Source organism: Leucopleurus acutus, assembly GCF_964270905.1.
Source record: "Leucopleurus acutus genome assembly, chromosome: 15".
Taxonomy (NCBI): domain Eukaryota; kingdom Metazoa; phylum Chordata; class Mammalia; order Artiodactyla; family Delphinidae; genus Leucopleurus; species Leucopleurus acutus.
Genome location: NC_139157.1, coordinates 20,549,698 through 20,570,975, shown reverse-complemented (window position 1 = coordinate 20,570,975; position 21,278 = coordinate 20,549,698). Strand labels below are relative to the sequence as shown.

At 39.6% G+C, this 21,278-nt stretch overlaps 1 protein-coding gene across 6 annotated transcripts in view; it reads left to right on the top strand.

Moving 5' to 3' along the window:
- Window positions 1-21,278, top strand: part of UTRN (utrophin) — a gene marked incomplete at both ends in the record, with an annotated part of 495,417 nt that overhangs the window by 90,328 nt on the left and 383,811 nt on the right. For all 6 annotated transcript variants that reach the window (XM_082855593.1, XM_082855592.1, XM_082855591.1 and 3 more), the window contains 3 exons: window positions 4,841-4,902; window positions 19,689-19,781; window positions 21,024-21,101. In XM_082855593.1, the coding sequence (XP_082711719.1) occupies window positions 4,841-4,902; window positions 19,689-19,781; window positions 21,024-21,101 (233 nt within the window). The remainder of the gene's footprint in view (window positions 1-4,840; window positions 4,903-19,688; window positions 19,782-21,023; window positions 21,102-21,278) is intronic.

The window sequence follows — 21,278 nt, the reverse complement described above, 5'->3', positions numbered from 1 at the left end:
TAACACTAAATTCACCAGTGGGAGATGGTTTCTAATCTTCTAATTATGCCAGTTCTCAAGCCTCAGTAAAAGCACATTTCTCACATTCATTAAATTAATTAGCAAAGGCTCTGGTGTTAATGGCGGCACAGATAATTGATGCCTTTTTAGTGGCCACCTCTGGAGTTTAGCCTTTCTAATTAAATTACAGCTCACCATCTCTGGAGTGTTTTCTTGGGTTGGGACAACTATGAGCCCCTAGAGTGGTTTGCACACTGGAATATGTGTGTCCCCTTGTGGCCAGCTTTTCCAGGTTGTTTAAGCAACTTGAGGAGGCATCTTAGGTACCGGCCTTCTGCTTTCCCACCTTTCCTTTCAGGATTCCCCTCCTGCAGTTTACAAGAGAAAGACACACCTCTCACCCTCCCCAAATCTTACTGTGCTGCATTACTTTGAGGCACCAAACAAGGGGGCAGTTTCAAAATGTAAAGCAAAGAACACTTCCTTAAGAATTATTAAAATAGTCAGTGCCGGGGCTTCCCTGGTGGCACAGTGGTTGAGAGTCCACCTGCCAATGCAGGGGACACGGGTTTGTGCCCCGGTCCGGGAAGATCCCACATGATGCAGAGCGGCTGGGCCCGTGAGCCATGGCCGCTGAGCCTGCACGTCCGGAGCCTGTGCTCCGCAACGGGAGAGGCCACAGCAATGAGAGGCCCGTGTACCGCAAAAAAAAAAAAAAAAAAAAGTCAGTGCCTTACTACATCTGAGGCAAGGCTTTGTGTCCCCCTTCCATCCGACCATCCATCCAACCATCTATCCACCCACCTACCTTAGAATGAGAATTGTAAAGTGAGCTTTTGCCCTGGAGTACCTATGAATGTGGTTTTAATTTTTTTTAATTTTTAAAATTTTAATTAATTAATTTATTTGGCTGTACCTTGCTGCTTGCAGGATCGTAGTTCCCTGACTAGGGATTGAACCTAGGCCTTGGCAGTGAAAGCGCCGAGCCCTAACCTTCTAACCACTGGACCGCCAGGGAATTCCCTGAACATGGTTTTTATTTTATTTTAATTTTTTAAATTGTAGTTTCTTTATTATGGAATATTTAAAATCTGAACTCGGTTTTTAAATAGAAAACTAAAGTCAGACTTCCCATGTCAGAAATTATGTCTAATTTAGCTGATTAGTTTGACAGTGAGGACTAGTTTTGCCATTTAGGGAATAGAGGAGACATTTTCTATTAATCGAATGATCTAGATTTGCAGCTGCTTAACAATGTGCTGGGAGTTACATCTTTTTTTTTTTTTTGCGGTACGCGGGCCTCTCACTGTTGTGGCCTCTCCCGTTGCGGAGCACAGGCTCCGGATGCGCAGGCTCAGCGGCCGTGGCTTATGGGCCCAGCCGTTCCGCGGCATGTGGGATCTTCCCAGACCAGGGCACGAACCCGTGTCCCCTGCATTGGCAGGCAGACTCTCAACCACTGTGCTACCAGGGAAGCCCTGTAGTAGAGTTTTAATGGTGGTATACATGTTCCTGAGACTTGTGTGTTTTCATAGGGGAAACGACTCCTAATTTCCCTGCCACATTTCCAGATTAAGATTTAAATTGACATTTGTTGCTAGGTTCTGCTAAAAGAATTTTTGATGTGCATTTGAGCTGGTGAAGTGAAAAAACAATTTAAACTAGTTTCCTTGAAGATTTTATCAGGCGGTATTGTTGATGTTTCTTGCTTCACTTCTCTTACCTATCACAGAAATAAAATTCCAAGCTGGGCAGCGGCCCTTGGATCTGTGTGAGCTTGTCAGAAGCGTTTTAAGAAGAGCAAAATATTTAGAGGAAGAATTTGGAAAATCAGCCTTAAGGGACTTAACACATTTTTCTTCTCCTAGTTCAGTCCCGTGTTTGTCCCCCTAATAGAGAAAGGTCATTTATGGGTAAGATTTACTAAGCCAAGAAAGGCTTTTAGAAATGGAATGTTTTTTTTAAAAAATCCAAATCTAAAGAAAACACTTGTTTGGAATCCTGAAAGAATATATTTAGCATGTAAATTACACTTACTTAATGCATATATAAATAATCCAGTTATATATAAATTTGTGTTGTCTGCTTACACATTTTTATTTTGGAAACATCAAAATAACTAATTGATTTGATAATGGAGAGTTGAACAAATTTGAGACTTGAAATTTGGTATAAATTTCTAGGAGGGCAAAATGATCAATCAGAATAGTGGGATTTAGGATTTTAAGTCCTGCTATCACTTTGCTAGCAAATTTTTGCCTCCCTGAAACAGACCTGGACCAAGGTTGTTAGCATAATTTTTTGTGGTGTAGAGGGCAGTTCTATCCCAGTAAGTGTTCAGATTTGTTACATTTTAAAAATCTCATAATTGAAAAGCTGCAGGCTAATTCCTGTCTTTTACTGAATTCCTGTCTGGTAGAAGATAGGAGGGGTGTGTGTGTCTGTCTGAGAAAAGGGAAATGTGAACTAAAGGCTTATTGAGATATAAATCCCTTTTTCCCCCTTTAACTGTACCAGGAAAATGAATAAAGCAGAGTGTTTATATATTTTGGAGTACTTTTGAAAAGTTTGAATGCAAGACAATTTATCTTTTACAAGCCAACACTTTATTTCATATCATTTACTTAGGCTCATATTCAGACTTTGACCCGAAGATAAAGACTATCATAGAAACATTACCTTTTAATTTTTATAAACATCTCTGTATGATGGGAACCTATTTTTAAAATTTGATCTCATTCTATATGTGATACAATTGAAGGTTCTTAGTTATCATTTGCTAAGGTGACAGGTACTCATTTCTTGGTTCACACTATCTCTAGAGAGGAACCCAGTATTAGATATTTTAATATGTTTTTGAAAATAAGAAGGTTAAATGCTTGGAAAAGAGGTTAAGAAAAAATAAAATGCAGAAATGTAGAAAAATGAATATAAAATGTAAAATAAAATTTATTTTTCAAAATTTCCCCCATTTTATGGTAAAACTTATTAAATTGTATGAATTTTACAGAATTAAGAGAATTTAATATTTATGACCTTTATATATATTTTTGTTCATAGCAAAATTATTGGATTTTCCAAGTACTCTGAAGACTGATATTTAGTATTAAATTCATATTGGTGGGGCTACTATAGCACTCTGCAGGTTGATGTGTCTTCCTGCTTTATATACTGCGTATAATCTCAGCTCTGTCTCTCTCGGGTGTGATGGTCGAGGCTGAGACATTCAGCGTGTCAACAAATCCTCTTGGTTAATAAATGGCTTATATGTGGCATTGATCAGATGGTAGAAAGCCTGAAATCGAGGCTGATGCTGACTGTCTTGTCCTTTCTGGAAGGAAGGCCACCTCTTAGCACAATTAGCAACATGAATTTTCTTAGAGAGCCGTTTTGTTTTTCATCCACTTGCCCCCTTTGTTTCTCAGAGTCAGTCTCCAGTTACCTTTATGGATCTGTAGAAGTGTACTCTTTTCTGGCGCTGCTGCTATATTTATTCCAGGAGTGACCTTTTAATTACAAACTCTCCTTCCCGAACAGAGTAAGGCCCAAAGATACCACGAACTTAGTGAAGTAGTGGGTCAACGTCTAATCATGCTATTAGGGATGAGTGAGGAGGTCTGGGTTGAAGGCAGCCCTTTGAAACTGATGCGTTGAGGGCAGAACACACTTGAGCCTTCTCTCTTATTATTTTGCTGTTATCACGTGGGAAGCAGCTTGGCAGTATGCACGGTAGTGGAACGAGCAGTGTGTATATATACAGACAGAACCACAGCTTTCTGCGCCATTCCAAATATGCCTTACGTAGCTTTCAGAACTACTCAGGGACTGTTAACAGGCTGCTTTGTAGGATTTAAGCCAACAGTGACTCTGCTAGTTTTAACAGAGAATTGGGGAGCAGTTGAAGAGGATATGATTAGAAGTAACAGAAAGGGTAATATGGATATTTATCTGCCTTGTTCACATATATACTATAATAATAATTATGACTAGAACAACAACAAAGAGCTCAATGCCAGCTCCTTCCCAAGTGTTTTCCACTTACATCCGCAAATCCCCGCAATGCCCTTGTAAGTGTTACTTATTCCCATTTTACATGGCTTCCTTATACCTAACTAAGTCACTCTGCCCATCTCCAAGACGTTCAGGATGCTTTAGTTTCGTAAGGTCAGTTTTTATTTGTGTGGCCTGGAAAATGAATTTGTAATCCAGACCAAAGTTGGTCATTTTTTTAAAAAAAACGACTCTGATTTCTCGGCTTGTAAAATGTGTAGATTGCTTTTATAGATCGTTAAAACTTTGTCCTGTCAGTCTTACTACAGGAAAACGGGTTATGGAATTGGCTATAAACCTTATAGTAGTGTTTGTTTTGGAGGGTGTAGGACTTGTATGAAAAGGAGGGAAATCATGAGTTTCTTAGTTGCTAAAGCATAGCTTTGATTTTTGTGTTGAATGTTCTACAACGTTTTTATCATGCTGAAACTGCACTTAAACAAAATGCAACAGAAAGTATCGCGTATAATACTTTGAAACTAAAGTCCTGATTCTTTCCTCACGGATGTGGGTTTAATGGCCGGTGGTAATATGCCGAGGTGTGGAGTGAGAAGGCCAGCTTCCTGGGAAGGTGCCCGGGTCTCCCTCTGCTACAGGCATTCGTTAGCAGGCTCCATACATGCTGAACTCGTCAGCCATCCCTTCTTCATTAGCTGTGGATCATTGTGCCTCATGAACTCTACTAATAGACAATTTAAAACTCTCCAGGATGGAGATAATCTTATTTAGCACCCTGAGTAAAGGTACAAACTCTCATACATTTCCCTCTCTCTCCTTTTCCCTCCCACAGATGAACACAATGACGTGCAGAAGAAAACTTTTACCAAATGGATAAATGCTCGATTTTCAAAGGTAACAGAGTATTTCAAAAACTTTGATGATTCAGATGTCTCATTCTGGTTGATGGAGTTTGGTTGGACGTGCAGTGAGTTTTCCCCATGAAATGTTGACCTAACAGAAATCTTCTGAGTGTGCAGATACATTTATTTTTCCTTTATTCTCTCTATAATATGTTTACATGGGAATTCTGGTGTAAACAGTTCATGGTACAAACATTCATGGTGTAAACAGCTCTTTATTTTTACCTACCATTCTCTAGATACCAAGGTGACAGTGTGCTGCTTTGGACTCTGAATTCTTGGTACATCTAGGAAATAATATCTCATGGGGGAAATTTCGTGTTAACTGAGCTAAAAAGATGATGATTTCATATTGTGCCTGGTTAAAAGCAAGTTGGTATCATTCAGGTGGCCTTTCTGCCTCATGTAGGAATGTTTAGGGATTGTCATACTCATGGTTATGGCTCATAATGCTTATCTGCCCTGTGTTTCTTTTTTTGTGAACTTCCTCACTTATTTCCCCCAAATCTGTTCTATCTCAGCATTTCTAACCCACCTGGAACATAATCAATGTTTTGATCAATATTTTTTAGGGACAGAGAATCCTGAAGAGAGAAATTGATAGTGCTATTTTTAAACTTGTTCTAATATAATTATCCACTGGTTATTGGAGTTGGAATTTTGTCCTCTAAATCTGAGACGGGAGGAGAATTTTCAGGTTAATGGATTATAGAACTACCCTATAGCAAGATAAAATAAAGAGAGACCCATTATGGGGCTTTAAATTCAAACATTTCATATTTTTCTATTTGAGAAGGTTGCAGAGGCCAGGAAAATAAACATTGGTATTTCTTTGAGGCAAAATGAGAATGTTTTAGGATTGCTTTGAGTAACAGTGCAGTTTAAAAATTGTTCCACATCCCACTATTTACAATTGGTTATCTGATTGCAATGTATTTTTAGGTTTTGCAAGTTTTTGTTGAGGGCTATTTTATCTTGCTTCTGAGAATGTAAGGAATGTGAAAACTGCCTGACTTTGACAGAGGGTCAAGAAGAAGAATTACTCTCTTAATTGGTGGTTTTATGTGTAGGATTATTCCAAAGCAGACATAGGTGTTTTTTGGTAAATTTTTATTTGTTTTGTTCAAGAGGCACCGGTAACATCTGGGTGCTTTAGATTCAACATTATTGAAAACTTTTTGAAGTATCTATCTTCGTGTGACCAGATTATGGGCAACATAATTTTAGGAACTAGAAGGGTCTGGACATGAGATATTTTATCCCAAGGGTTTCATGGGTGCTCAGTTGTGTAAGATTATCCATCCTGACTATTACTGAGGATAATATGGTCATTTTCTAGGTAGAGCAAGTTAAGCAGACCTAGTTTTTAGAGCTTATTTGAGTCATTGGGGAAGAATTACCTTAGAACTGATTTTGAAGACCGATTTGAAAGCTTCATAGTCTTGGTAGACCTACATTTAGGGAACATTTGAAACTAGGTGAATTACTTTTGTTCCTGTTCTGTGAGACAAGAGAAAGGTAGACAGTATGATAGAACACAAAAAGGGGGAAAGTAGGAGAATAGAGATTTTTAGACAATTGAGATTTTAGACAATTGAGAAAGAATAATTGAAAATGTTTAACCTTATCATTATTGCCATGAATTTGGCTCAGACAAGACATTACCTTGACAGCACGTGATAGACTTTTGAACTGGGGCATCGCCCAGCAGATCCACGTCATTTCCAGGTCCACAGCCATTATTGATACATGCAAAGTTAGAACCTTGAACTCAGTGCTGCCCAGGTGCTCCTTCACTCTGAGCTTTAAAAATATCCTCACTGCAGTTATTGTCCTGTGACTTCTTTTCCACCGAACGGTTCTCAGTATCTGTTGACCATTTGGGTCCTGTACCCAGCCGAATTCTCTCAAGAAGTATCTCAATATTTGTCACGGGTCATTGATATCTTTAAAAAGACCTGAACACAAAGTCCAGTAGTACTAGAATAGTTTATTTAGTGAACTTGATATTTACATTTATACATTTATAATGTATATGTTATTTTGTAATATTAAATGAGGTCTTTAAGTCCCATGTAAATTCTTTGCCCCAGGAAGCTTGTAATTATTACCAAGACAATGAAAAGACCAGGTAATGTTATCATTTTTAGTAACAGGTCCAGTTATATAAACTGACATGGAAGCTAAAAGCTTGTTGTTGTTGTTTTTCAAGAACAATTTTTATTAAGGCCACTATTAGATTTTTTTTCAAGAACAATTTTTTATTAAGGCCACTGTTAAAAGCTTGTTTTGTTTGGAGAAAAATGTCAAAGTAGAGCTGACCCTGGAAACATTTCCTTTCAGATTACTTCTAGTAAGAAATCAAAGTCTAGAAGGAAAGTAGGATGGGTCTAGAACACATTTATCAAAGGAATTAGGACTATTTGGATATATAAAAAAAGGAGAGCTCATAGCAGTCACACTAAAGTTCAGCCACTTTTTTCCTTTCCTCCGGCTGTTTTAATTCCGTAAGTCTGGCTGTTTCCATGCTGGTGATTGGGAAAGGGAATAATAGTTCTAAAACTGGGAGATTTCCATAAACTCCCCACAGACTCTTCCTGAGTTGGGATAAGGTTGTATCTGGGCATGGTGTCAGTAAGTAATCCAGAGGCTAGCAAGAGAAAAAAAAATCCTATTGAGGGGAACAGATTTTATTTCATTTCTTTTTTATCCATGGCCTTTGGTATATTTTGATGGACTTTAAAATATAATTATTGACTGCGTCCGCTTCTGCTGTGCAGTATGAGTCCCTCTACAGAGCAATAGTGCCCCTGTGCTGAGAAATCCAAACAGCCCCTGATGGCATCTTCTGCCATTTAGGAATTTGTTTTAAATTCCTGCCCTGGACATCTCCTTCTTGAGGCACCCCACCCCCCACCCCCCACCCCCAGCCAAAGTCTCAAGTGCCAAATCTTGTTGATTCTAGAGCCATATACATTCAACATTAACACTGTCCATTTTTCTCCATCTTTTCTGACACCCCCCTTTGCCAAGTCATTATTATCTGAGTTAGGAATAACTGCGAAAGACTTTACAATGAGCAGAAAAATTAGTGGGAGTCCTGTCAGCTCAGCCATCTGGGTTATCTGCTTTCCATCATCTTTGAGCTACTGTACAACTCAGTGAGTTGTAGAAAAAGATAGTAATGCAAATGATTCTTTATCCATAAAAATGCAAAGTAGCTGGAATGCAATTGATTATTTCCCCTTGGATAGACTTGTTTTTGCATCTGTTGTAAATTTATTTCAACTTTCCTTTATTGCATACAAACATGTGGGTTTTTTTTTGTTTTTTGGCGGTACGTGGGCCTCTCACTGTTGTGGCCTCTCCCGTTGCGGAGAACAGGCTCCGGACGCGCAGGCTCAGCGGCCATGGCTCACAGGCCCAGCCGCTCCGCGGCATGTGGGATCCTCACGGACCAGGGCATGAACCCATGTCCCCTGCATTGGCAGGCAGACTGTCAACCACTGTGCTACCAGGGAAGCCCGATGCTCTATATTCTTAAAGTGTTAGCTTTTGAAGCACTTATCATAATTGTCCTTTAAATAATTGCATCTCAAAATATTTGTCTCTCCTTTCCTAGACAGTGGTATGCTCCATGGGTGGCAGGGCTTCTGGCATTTAGTAAGCACCCAGTGAGTGTTTGTAGGCTTAATAAATAAATGAATGGCAGTGACAGAAACATACATTTAAATACCTAATACTGTATATATCCATAGACCGGTTGGAAGTGGTTGTATTGGAATTAGATGGGAGTAGAGTGTGGAATTGAGTGCAAAATGGCATAAATTGTGTTATTTCATGGAAACGAATGCATCGGGGCTTTTGCTCCATTTATTCACAAAAACAAATCCAGCGATGCAAAGTTTCTGCATTTACCTGGTGTCTTGGAGATGTGCTGGAGAGATTGTTAAATCATCATTTGGATTTAATACATATGATTCTCTTATTTATGGGATAGGATTCTTCGAATAGGATCCATCTACTCAATTCATGGTGATGAAAAATGAGATTTAAAACCAGCTCAATTCATTTCTCGATAAGGGATTTGGTAAACAGCTTGAGAATACTGAATAATATTTTGATAGCTAAGATAGCATTCACTATAAATATATATTCTTTTTTGCTGCAAGTCCTTGTTACTATGTCACAGAATACACACCACTTTGGAGTCTGGGTATCCTGAGAAGTAACACAGTGTAGAATAACTTATGACTGTTGGGTTTTGAGAAGTTATGAAGAGCTGGGGAGAAAATGATTATCTAAAGGAGATCAGAATTAGGAAATTAAATACTTATTCCTGGATATGCTGCTCATTTATTTGTGACCTTGGGCAAATTACTAGCCGATTTTTTTCAGGTCACTTGATTTTTATTCCTTTAGCTATAAAACACACTTGAGCGTAATAGCTTGCCTCATGTTGCTAAGAAATATTGAGGCATTATTGTGAAACATTATAGGAGATTATAATTACTTAGGAATGCTAAATTAAAACTCTATCAGGGACGACCCCCTCCCAAACCTGTGGTAATCCCTGATCCGTGCTATTCATATATTTTAAACCAGAAGCAGAAAAAAGCATTGGCTCATTAAGCCCACTTTATTCCACTGTCTGGTGGGTAAAGGTTGAGGGTTCTGTTCACTCTGAGTCTAAGAGCCTCATTTGTTAGTGAGCTGTTTTCCCAAGGGAGGCAGTGAAGGCCTCACGGTCCCAGTGTTGGGAAATTTGTTCTGACTTTGAGCCTGCATTTTCTCTGGCTGACTTGCAGAGCTGCTCATCTGTCAGAGCAGAGACGTACACATTGCAGAAGCACTTTTATCAGTTTGCTGAGGTGGTTCTCAAAGGAAGTTTGAAAATAAAGGTTAGGTAGAGAACAGGCCAAATTAAAAATGCTGAACTTCACTTCGGGCAGATTTCTGCTTTTTCTTTTTCGAAGACAAAGATGAGCCAAGTTTTCATTTAGTTACTATTCCACACTTGAACTTTAAATTGATAGGACTTAAGAGGACATCTGTGAAGCATGTTTTACACGTTTCGGCGTGAAGAGCGATTCCAGTGTGTTCCATTTGAGACAGTGGGGCATTGCTTTCGGTGTCCGGTTGTTTGCAACTTTGTTCACGTGGGAAGTGGTTGGCCACAAAAATAGACGTGGGAAAGGATGTGTAGGTGGGTGCAACAAAAGCAGTCTGTAGATGTTTAGTCCTCTTTTTAGTATCGTGAAGGAGACTGTACAGGCTTCCTTGTGTGATGATAAATAACAGCTATAGTAGAGATTTGAGCTGGAGTTACACACTGGGTCTACTATTGATTTATTTTCATGAATATGTGTATGACGACTCAGCTCATTGTTTTAGGGGGCCATAAATATTAAAGCGGTTCCTTAAGTTTCAGTTTATGTCTCTTCACCAGTACCCCTAAAGCAAAGAATAAAATGCATTTCATATTCCTAAACAGCTTCCAGACATGTTTTAGCTATATTATGTAAATATGTTTGGGTTTTTTTTTTTGCTGTTGTTTGTTTTCATTCAGTTTGATTGTTTTGCTTCCAAACATTATACTTGTAGAGTGACTTTCACCTAGTTACTGTGGTTAAAGAAACTATACATAAATATTATTTAACATGCTGTGTTTGTACATATTGAGGACTTAATAAATGATTTTGATTGAGCCTATTAGTATCTGTAATCGTTAAAACAAATTTGGGAATTTGGTAGTGTATGCTGTGTCTTTGTAATTGATGATCAGTTTTGGTATTGATCTGCTGAGAAGAAATTCCTTTTCACCCTTCACCTAGAGAGGGGAGAGCAGAGCCACCTACCTTGTGCTTTTGCCTTCAGCCCATGTGACCCCACCATCTCCACCTTCAGAGGTGGGCTCTGATTGGTGCGTGGATGAGTAGGTCTAGGTCACCGTGGGCCAGTGAGTTATAAAGAGAGGATTGTTGAAGAGGTGGCAGTTTTGGGGGAAAGAAGCTCTTTCTGTTAAAGAGGACTAGGAGACCCTGGGACCATTTTCAACTGTACTTTTGCCTTAGGAAGCTTTTAGCTCCAAGGGCTACTGGTAGGCACCCTCCAAGCATGGCTTATCATGAGGGGAGCCAGACTGGGTGGGAAGTGGAGGTATTTGACACTGTTATTTTTATTTTTATAATCTGTTGGGAAAATAAAAAAATCCTCTCACAAAAGATCTTTATTCAACGTAGAATACAGAGAAAACACTTTGTTATTGAATACTCATATCAGATGAGGTGCATGCAGGCAGTTGGTAGAAGACCAGAAAGTCTGGACAGAATTTCACACAAACATACAGTAAAGTAGAATAAAGAACAACGAGAGGGGGCTTCCCTGGTGGCGCAGTGGTTGAGAGTCCACCTGCCGATATAGGGGACACGGGTTCGTGCCCCGGTCCGAGAAGATCCCACATGCCGCGGAGCGGCTGGGCCCGTGAGCCATGGCCGCTGAGCCTGCGCGTCCGGAGCCTGTGCTCCGCAACGGGAGAGACCACAACGGTGAGAGGCCCGCGTACCGCAAAAAAAAAAAAAGAACAAGTGTGTACCTCCTGGAGAGACAAATGGATTGTCTTCGTGCTGGTCTCCTGTCAACCTCCAGAGAGACTTTTGAGTTAATTTTGAGGTCTTTGTTATTTTGTTTTGGAAAGTTGGAGATGGGTTTATCTACTTCCTGACCAAAAAATTGGGCCTATTATGTTTTTAAGGAGACACCCTAAGGAGAAGGAAGGGACAAGGCAGCTGCCTCTCCTTTATTAAACAAAGGAAATGTTCTCTCTTCCTTTACATTATCCTTATCAATGCCCTAACTAGTGCCACACCCTGGTCCCATGGAAGCCTATCTTTTGAGGAGCTGCATTCTTCAAACAAATATTTCCAGTGCTTTGCCGGTTGTACATGTATGGAATGAGCTGTACTGTTTGTTGAGTCGGCCTGCAGACCTTGCCTGATGGGCATATGGAGTTGGGGTTTATTCAGCCTGCAGACCTCGCCTGGTTATTTGCCCATGGAGTGTGCAAGTGGCCCTGCCCCTGGCCGCCAGGCGTGGGAGCCCACACGTGGTTCCTTATCATCCCAGTTTTCTCAGCACTATCTCGGTTACTTTGCTTACCAAAATCAAGGTAAAAATTCTGTTACATGCTGTTTGACTTTTGATTCTCTGAAAGATGTTTGATTTAGCTTGTGTTTTATAGCTTTTTGTAATTTCTAAGGTAAATGCACCTTCATTGCTTTGATTCCATTGTAAGCACTGCATAGATCACTGCTGTGTAGTTACTATGACACGAGTAGGATTACCTGAGCCATCTGTTTCTCCAGTCTCTCTCTCCCTTTTCTTCTTTTCCCCCCTCTTTCCAAACAAGCTTCTAAGCGGAATCTTGTTCGGTTCTTAAGAACTTGTGCTGAGCACCATGAATTCATAAAGAGAATGGCTGAGAGCCATGCACTTACGAATTCTTTAAGCGACTGTGGCACATTTTGCTGTCAAGGTGCTTAACGACCTCCTTGGGCATTTTATTGCACTCATTTTGCTTTTCAGTCGAAAGCAATGCTGCTTTCACTCTTTCACCATGGGGCTGAATCATAAAGTAGACATTGAAGATTATGCATTCTTCATTTCATCCATTAAGCTATATGTGTCTTAACTGTGATGAACCTAATTTCATCAGTTTGCTTAATTTTAACTAGAGATACCACTTTTTAAACAATCTATATTTATTTTATACAGTAATACACATTACAAAAATTAGATAACAGAAGAAATCCAAAGAGACTTTTTTTTTTTTTTTTTTTTTTTTTGTGGTACGCGGGCCTCTCACTGTTGTGGCCTCTCCTGTTGCGGAGCACAGGCTCTGGACGCCCAGGCTCAGCGGCCATGGCTTACAGGCCCAGCCGCTCCGCGGCATGTGGGATCTTCCCGGACCGGGGCACGAACCTGTGTCCCGTCCATCAGCAGGCGGACTCTCGACCACTGCGCCACCAGGGAAGCCCCAAAGAGACTTTTTAAAACCACTTGTAATTCCATCATCAAGAGAAAAAGTACATTTCTGTTGTAAAATACTTAAAAGAAATCCATTTACACATAAACATAACCGAAATGACATTGTACCTAGTGCTCACTGATACATTATTGGTTTTTAAGAAAATGAAAAATTACAAGAGCTACATTTTTATTAGTGCTGAGATTTGGGATTCATAAATTAAAGATTCTGGTTTTTAAAATATTAAAAGAAATATTAAATTAAATCATTCACTTCTTTTTGAGTTTTTAAAATAACCAACTCCTTGCAAAAAAAATCACTCAAAAAAAAAAGAGAGAGACTATAAAACTTACAATATGTTATCACATGCTGGAGCATCATTTTAAAATTGATTGGGGTGTCAGATTGACTTGAGAAGAATGCAAAAACATTATGGTATAAACACTATGTATGTGTGTGTGTGTGTGTATATATATATATATATATATATATATGTATGCCGTATAAATCCATGTGTATGATACAGAATTAGACACACACACAGACACATACATACCCACACATGCTGTAAAGAGTGGGGATATTAACTGAATTGAATAGACTGCCTCAAATCCTGTTTTGAAAATAGGAAGAGTATAAATAAATGACAGAGTAATCAGTGTGAAAGGGCTCAAATTTATTATTTGTAAGATACCATCATCAGACATGGTAGTGGTGAAAGCATCTAAAAACTGTTATCTTTTCACTCTTATCCATATTATACACAGTTAATAACTTCATTATTTATAATGGGATTAGGTAAATCACAGGATAGACTCTGTACTATATTTCTTATTTGGTGCAAATTTGGCAGAATCAAGCTAGCTCATAAATCCCTTTTGCTGTGCTCCCCATGCTTGTTGGTACAGATTTTGTTTACTCTGTTTAGATTCTGAGTGCCACGAAGGCACAGACTGCGCTTGTCATCCCTCACTTGGTTAGTGTCAGCAGGGCACACCACATAAAGGAGGCCGTCTTCTGAACCCAAAATCCAAGTCCCACTTCTACTTCTGGTTTGTTTGTTGTCTCTACAAAGCGTTAACATTTCACCCTTTTAAGGACTGCGAACTGCACTTCCTAAATTTTGCTTTCTTATTCAATCTTTCATAGACTTTTTTTTTCCATTACTACTACTACTGCTGAAAAACTTGACCTACGATGGAAATAATTATGATTTGCGAGTATTGAAGAAAGGGGAGAATAATTCAGTATTAGATTATTAGATTAGAGAGAGGGCGGAGAGCAGATCACATGGGATCTCTTATTTGGAGTTTGAATTGTATTTCCCCGTGATGGGAGTCCATTAGGTTAAAGCAGAGACATGACACGATGTGATCTGCACCTTAAAATTAGAGTTATTCTGACTCTTATGCAGAAGTAAAGAGGTTGGTTGGCCTGGTATTGGAGATGTGCATGAGAGTGGGGCCACTAAGGAGTAGTGGTCACCTTTGGAATGTATTTTCGGAGGTAGAAATGACAGGATTGGTATGGATTAGACATGAGGAATGAGTGAAAGGAGAAGAATCTGGTGTGACTCCTTTGTTTTTTTGGTCTGCGCAAGTATAATGACTCTGCTGGTATTTTGCAATCAATCATATTCCCTAGTCTGTGGGTGGTGGTGGTGGTGGTGGTGGGGGTGGTGGTGGTGGTGGTGGTGGTGGTGTGTGTCTGTCCTTTCCACAGAGTTTCTCAGTTCCTCAGAGGACTCACTGTTGACTGATCTTGTATTTCCCTGTATGTAGTTACGCCCTATGAGAGAGATTACCAGTCATCCTAGGATCCAGTATGCCTGTAGACAAGATTTGTTGATCCGGCACAGTGTTTTAGGACATTACAAATATCAGGAGATTATACACATAAATTCAGATTTCCAGCTCTTTTGAGAAACCAGAAGTCCTACCAACAGTGGGCTGGGATTCTCAAATGGCCGCTGCTGGCTGAAACTGAGCACTGGCTCTTTCAGCCTTTAGGGCTGGCTGATTCACCAGGTCTGATGGACCCATCGGATTGGCCGCATTCAACTGAACCATCACGTATCCATGACTGTATCTGCAGCCCTTGCCTTCCCTCAGACCCCGGCTTATCCCTCCTGCATTGTGATGACAGTTTGCTTCTGTGCTCTGACATTTTCGATTCAGGAGCTTCAGTGTCTCAGCTGTAGGTATTAACGCTGGTCCCTGTTGGAGTCAAAATGGTGTTAGAACTGGTGTTAAGAGAGTTCAAAGAAGTACAGGGGACCAGGGGATGAGAGGAGGCAGCCAAAGCGAGTCACCTGTGACATCTGTCGTTTGGATTCCTACCATGTGGTCTTTTAACTTTTTTTTTAAGGTTAAATGCGACGCAAGGCTTATCTGTCTTCCAAGTTCAAGATTATTCATTTGTACTATTTTGTGTTTATTGGAAAACTGTGGAAACCCTTGCTTGTAAATGGGGAGGGTGACCTGAACTTGGTGTTTCTGCAGGGCCAGGCACAAAGGAGGTATTCACCAAATATTTGTCCAGTTGAATTATTAAACTGTATTCTGTCTGTCAGAGAAGTTTCTGCAAATAAGTCTTCACAAAGAATCAAAAATCTAAATAAGACTTTAACCGTCAGGCTGAATCAGGTCTTATTTTTATTAAACGATGACTTCTGACATTTCCCAACTGTTTCCCAGGGTGGATCCTATGTTTAGAGCCTGTGATTCAGAAGTACCAGAGATGCTTTAAAGCCATAAGCTTGGAAAAAAATTTCATTCTGAGTTCATTTAAATGTGGTATATATCTTGCTGCCCTCTTTGGGAAGTCATTAAATATACCTCCTCTGCCGCACCACTGATTAACTGTTTCCTTCCCTATATGTCATGACCCTGTGACCTCATAGTTTTAGTAGCAGTTTAGTGTGGACTTTGAGAACCTGGATTTGGAGTCAGATCTTGTGGTATCACATCCTAGTTCTGCCTCTCGCTCGTCATGTCACCTCTGTGTCTCAGTTTTCTTACCTTAAAGTTCTATCATAAAGAAACAAAGAATGCATCTAAATCTCTTAGAGCATATCTGATACATAGTAAGTCATGCTATTATTATGTCTAGGGACATTTCATGTTTCCGTTGTCTGTTTTTGTATGGCCCACGAGCTAAGAATGGTTTTCACATTTTTAGGTGGTTGCAAAAAGTCAAAAAAAGAAGAATATTTCATGACATGTGGACATTATATGAAATTCAGATTTCCACGTCTACAAGTCATGTTTTGTTGGAACACAGTCACCATTCCCATCGGCTCATCCGTTTATACATTGTCTGGGCTGCTTTCACATCTTGACAACAGGGTTGAGAAGTTTCGATAGAGACCACCTGGCCAGCAAAGCCTAAACTAAGTACTATCTGGAACTTTACGAAAGACATTTTCTGACCTCCGTTGTAAGGCACAAAGCACTGAATCACCATACTTATAGGTGTTACTCTCCTAGGTGGTAGGTGGAACGGGCTCTTTGGTATAGTTTGGTTCTTTCCATCTGCCTATGGGACGTTCCTAAATTGCATTTGTCAGGAATAGGTAGTATTTTGTAGTGATTGGCTATGTGTGTGGCGAGTGTGGGTGTGTGTTTTATATGTAAGTTTTGAACCACAGTTTTGGATTTGAAAGAGCTCTGGTACATTCCTTCATTGTCCAGTGAAGAGATCCATGGGCTGTATATTCCCTCCTGCAGGTGTACGTGGCTCTTCTGAAGGTACCAGATGGGAGTACATGCCAACCATACCATCACTGGGGGTGGGGTGGCGGAGTGTTAGGAGAATAGGCACACAGCACAAAACTTATTTCTTACTGATCGCCATCAATATTTGTCTGAAATTTGGAAAAAGAATAAAGAAATTGCATTGCTGTTACTGTCGTTTCTTTTTTTTTTTTTAAAGAATATAAAGGCATTGGTTTCCCTAGTATAAGTGATTGACTTCTAGAAGGACAGAACTGTGTCTCAGTTACCTTTGTTTCAAGAGAATGCTTCACACGGAGTCTTTCTCAAGATTTGTTCCTCAATAAACAGATGAATGACCTGGACAAGAGAGAGGAAAAGAGTGTCTCATGTGGAAAAACTAATGCTGCCTCTTAAATGAATGCCTCCCACTTTACCACTGAGCAGCAGTGGAGCCTAGGGAAGAATCCATTGGGTTTACTGTTGAGTTATGCTGGTCTCACAGTGCATACCTAAAGCACAGGTGTGCTCTTGTATCATCATGTTCATTAGTTTCGAATGGGGTATATCCCTCCAGGTCATCATATTAGTGAATTCGGGACTTGGAAGAACTTTCTCTATGCAGTGACACTTACATGTACTCAGGTTCAGAGTCTGCTTTGACGTTCCTGCCTAAGATGAAGTGCTTATTTGTCTTACCCATTCTTTCATCTACTGTTGAAATTTTATGGCACTTTTATGACAGTAGGAAACATTACTACTGTAATGATATGATAATGTACTGAATGATAATATCAACCACTTACTGAACATCTGTCATCTTAGTGTTTAACAGATGAGCCAATAGATGTAGAAAGGCCACTTTTCTAAAGTTACATGGCTGGTAGGAGGCTTGTCTACAATGAGGTCATCAGTGGGCGTTCATAACTATTTGTAATATGGACTAATATTTATATTTACTTTATTTTAGTCTATGCTGATTTGTGTTACTTTGTTTCTTTTTTGGAAAACGGATACTGTAGTGGATTTGAGAAGGGTTAAATGCCGCCCAGACATTATTTAGCTGCCCTTGTCATCAGTAATTCCTAAGGTCCTTTCTGTGCCTAGATATCCCTATTTGTTTCTCCCATGAACTTTACCTATGTTTTTGTCTCTTTGCTCTGAGATCAGAGTTGTTCACGTCTTCCTGAAAGGGAATCTGGGTATTTGGTGGCTATTTGCTGAAGTGTACTTGGGTGGGTTTTGAGAGGAGGAAGGTAAGAGGTAGCAGATGACCAGGGCTACTTCTGCCCTTTGCTTTTACTGAGAGCAGGTAGGAAATCTTTAATGTGCAAAAAACTTCCCTTCTCTGCCTCTTGAAGTATTGCCTCTGGATCTGGTCTCCTGCATCACTCAAATCTGTTTATCATTGTGATCGATGGAGATAATCCATGTATCTCTGACATCGTCACTGCTCACACAGTGGCAGCTGGAAATAGAAAAGCAGCTTTGTTTCAGATATAAATAAGTCATAGTTTATTCTTTACTGATTCTAAGGTGAAGACTTTACCATACTTCCTCTCATTTAGAGTATATGAACTATGGAAAAGCCACATGATAGAAATCACTAGTTTACTATACATTACACATAATTAAAAATGTAAGAAATCAGGAAGAGAGGAAAAAAGGGAAAATGCCAAGTTTTAGGAAACTTTAGGATGGCTTCCTTCCTCCCTCTCACCTATTTCAAGCTCAGAGTAAAATTTGGTTTCGTGTGACTTTATATATATGCTTTAAAGTGAAGAATAAAGAATATACAATAATTATTGGTTATAAAATATCTTTATTATTGACAGGAAGTAAAACTGTTAATCTCTGGGCATTTCATATTAGAAGGGAATAATTTGATTCAACATAATCGTACAACATTTATTACACTGTGCTTTATAGCTATCTGGACATTTTCACGTAATATTCTTTATTTGATCTTTACAATACCTGTGATTTAGAAAAAGGTAAACAGTAGTAAGTAGCTGATTTAGGTTCACCAGTTAGTTAATGGTCAGACAGATTAAAACTGAGGCGTCCTGATTTTCTGTGCAGTAATTGTCCTTTGCATACAACCATGATATCACACACAGACAGGCAAGGTCTACCTGTGAATGGGGTAGGATTTTCTGGCATGGATGCTAGAATATGTTTATCAGGGGAAGTTGATGCTGTTTATTAGTCAGAAGCAAGAGTTTAGAAAGTTTATAGGTTTTGTCATTCAAAATACAGGATGGATACTGGATTTAGACACAGAGCCAAAAGTGTCCTAATCATTCAGAAATTGGGACCTAGAAATACAGACCTAGTGCCTGAGAGCTGAAATTGAAGTGGAGAGATGAAATTGATGATGACGTGACCTGCTTCCATAATGGAAATAGCAAAAGCCATGCTTATACTGTGAATGTAAAGTGCAGAGCTGGAATAAGAATCTGCACACTTTTCTTTGGCCTCTGGAGGCCTCTTTGGCCTCCAGGTGCTGTATGCTCATGTATATTTTTAACACATCTTCTCTCTCAGGAATACAATGGACCCTCGAACAACATGGGGGATTAGGGGTGCTGACTCTAGAACTGAAAATCTATGAATAATTTAGTCAGCTCCCTCCTATCCCAGTTCCACCTCCGCGGTTTCAACCAACCACGGATCATGTAATACTCTAGTGTTTACTACTGAAAAAAAATCCATCTGTAAGTGGACCTGTTCAAACCCATGTTGTTCAAACCCATGTTGTTCAAACCCATGTTGTTCAAGGGTCAGCTGTACATACAAGTCATATTGACATTAATCACAGTTTTATTTGCTCCCTTTCTAAGAAATAATGCAATTTATATATTTCAGCTCAAAACATTTGTTATAGATTTCAAAGTTCTTTGTACTTCTTTCCATACAAGGCAAACTTGTATAGTCTGCTGATCATCCAGACTTTTAGTTGGAAGAAATGAAACTATTCATTATTTTCCACTTATGTATGAAATTTCTGCTGCTAAAATTGTACTTTTTCTTTTATAGAGTGGAAAACCACCCATCAGTGATATGTTCACAGACCTCAAAGATGGAAGGAAGCTACTGGATCTTCTAGAAGGCCTCACAGGAACCTCACTGGTGAGGGATGCCATGTTCAAGAACCAGGCTAACGGCATATCTCTCATCATTACTGATACTTGAAGACCCTCTTGGGGGTCCTTACAATGTAAAGGCTGAAATAGGAACGTTAAAAAGGGGTTTAAATGAATTTTTTGATTGAGCGATATTTAGGCTTTATTGAGGGCTCTGTTTTTATCAAAAAAATACTTTATGTGTTTATTGCTCTCAGACAGTAGAGAATTACAAAGAAGAGTGGATATGTAAAGAGGGCATAATGTTTTGAATAGTAGAAAGTAGAGACAAATACATTTAAATGTTATTTAACAAATAGTAAAAAAGAAGTTACAAAAACTGATGGCATTTATTTTTATTCAGATTTTCAGTATTATCTTCATGTTTGTTCCGTCATCAAATCCAACTCTATTGCTTTATGTGTGAGGTACCCAATACTCACACAGAAATAACTCTGCCAATGAAGACGATGTATTTTATGGGTACAACCTTTAACACAAGAGGTAGAATGACTATAAAAGGTATAGAGAGATGCACTCCTGAAGATGAATTTCTTTCTTGCCGAAGTGTGCCGTGTTACAGTCTACCTTTTGCCTTCCAGATGGTGGGTAGGCACCTATTGGAGAGATTGATCCCTTTGTCAGATAAGATTCCGTGGCCAATGAGGCAGAAAGAAGCCTCCCAGATCACCTTTCCCTGGGTGGCAATTCCAGTCTTCCCAGTGGGCCCTTGTAATCCTACCTGGAACCTGGGATAGCACCTCTGAATCCTCTCTGCTCTGTCTACACTAGTGCAGGGTGGAGGGGACAAATCTTCTAAATCTTTCTTCATTCTGCCCAACTAAGATAGAAGAAGCTTTGTCCCTGGTGGAGCATTGGTTCCCAAACTTGTTTGCATCTTAGAATCACCAGGGAAATCTTTTATAAATTCCAAACCCAGACTATACTCCAGACTCATTAAGTCACAGTCCTTGTTGAACACAGGCACTGGTATTCTTGGAAGCTCCCTAGGAGATTCCAGTGTTCAGGCAAGCTAAGGAACTACTATCTTAAGGTGCTGTTAGTGGGAGAATTTGCATTCTGTCAACACCAGCCTTCTTGGTGGCTTGAGAACCAACCCAGCCAGAGCTCCTGGTACAGAGGGGCTCTTGTGTGCTGAGCTGCTGTTCCACGTGCATCTCAATGTCAGTGTTTGACAGCAACATGGAGGGACTCTCTGTCTTATTCGATTTTGTGTTCTGTTTTCCAGCCGAAGGAACGTGGCTCCACAAGGTTACACGCTTTAAATAATGTTAACAGAGTGCTGCAGGTTTTACATCAGAACAATGTAAGTTTGTAATATGACGTTAGGGGGGTCCTTTGATGCCATCGGGATGATTTATTTTGAAACCAACCACCTGCTCTGGACATTGGCATCAACTGATTTTTAGAAATATTTTTCTTATGAGACGTATTGAACCTGTTCTATGAGTGAAGCAGTAGTTGTGCTTTTTGTGATTACTTT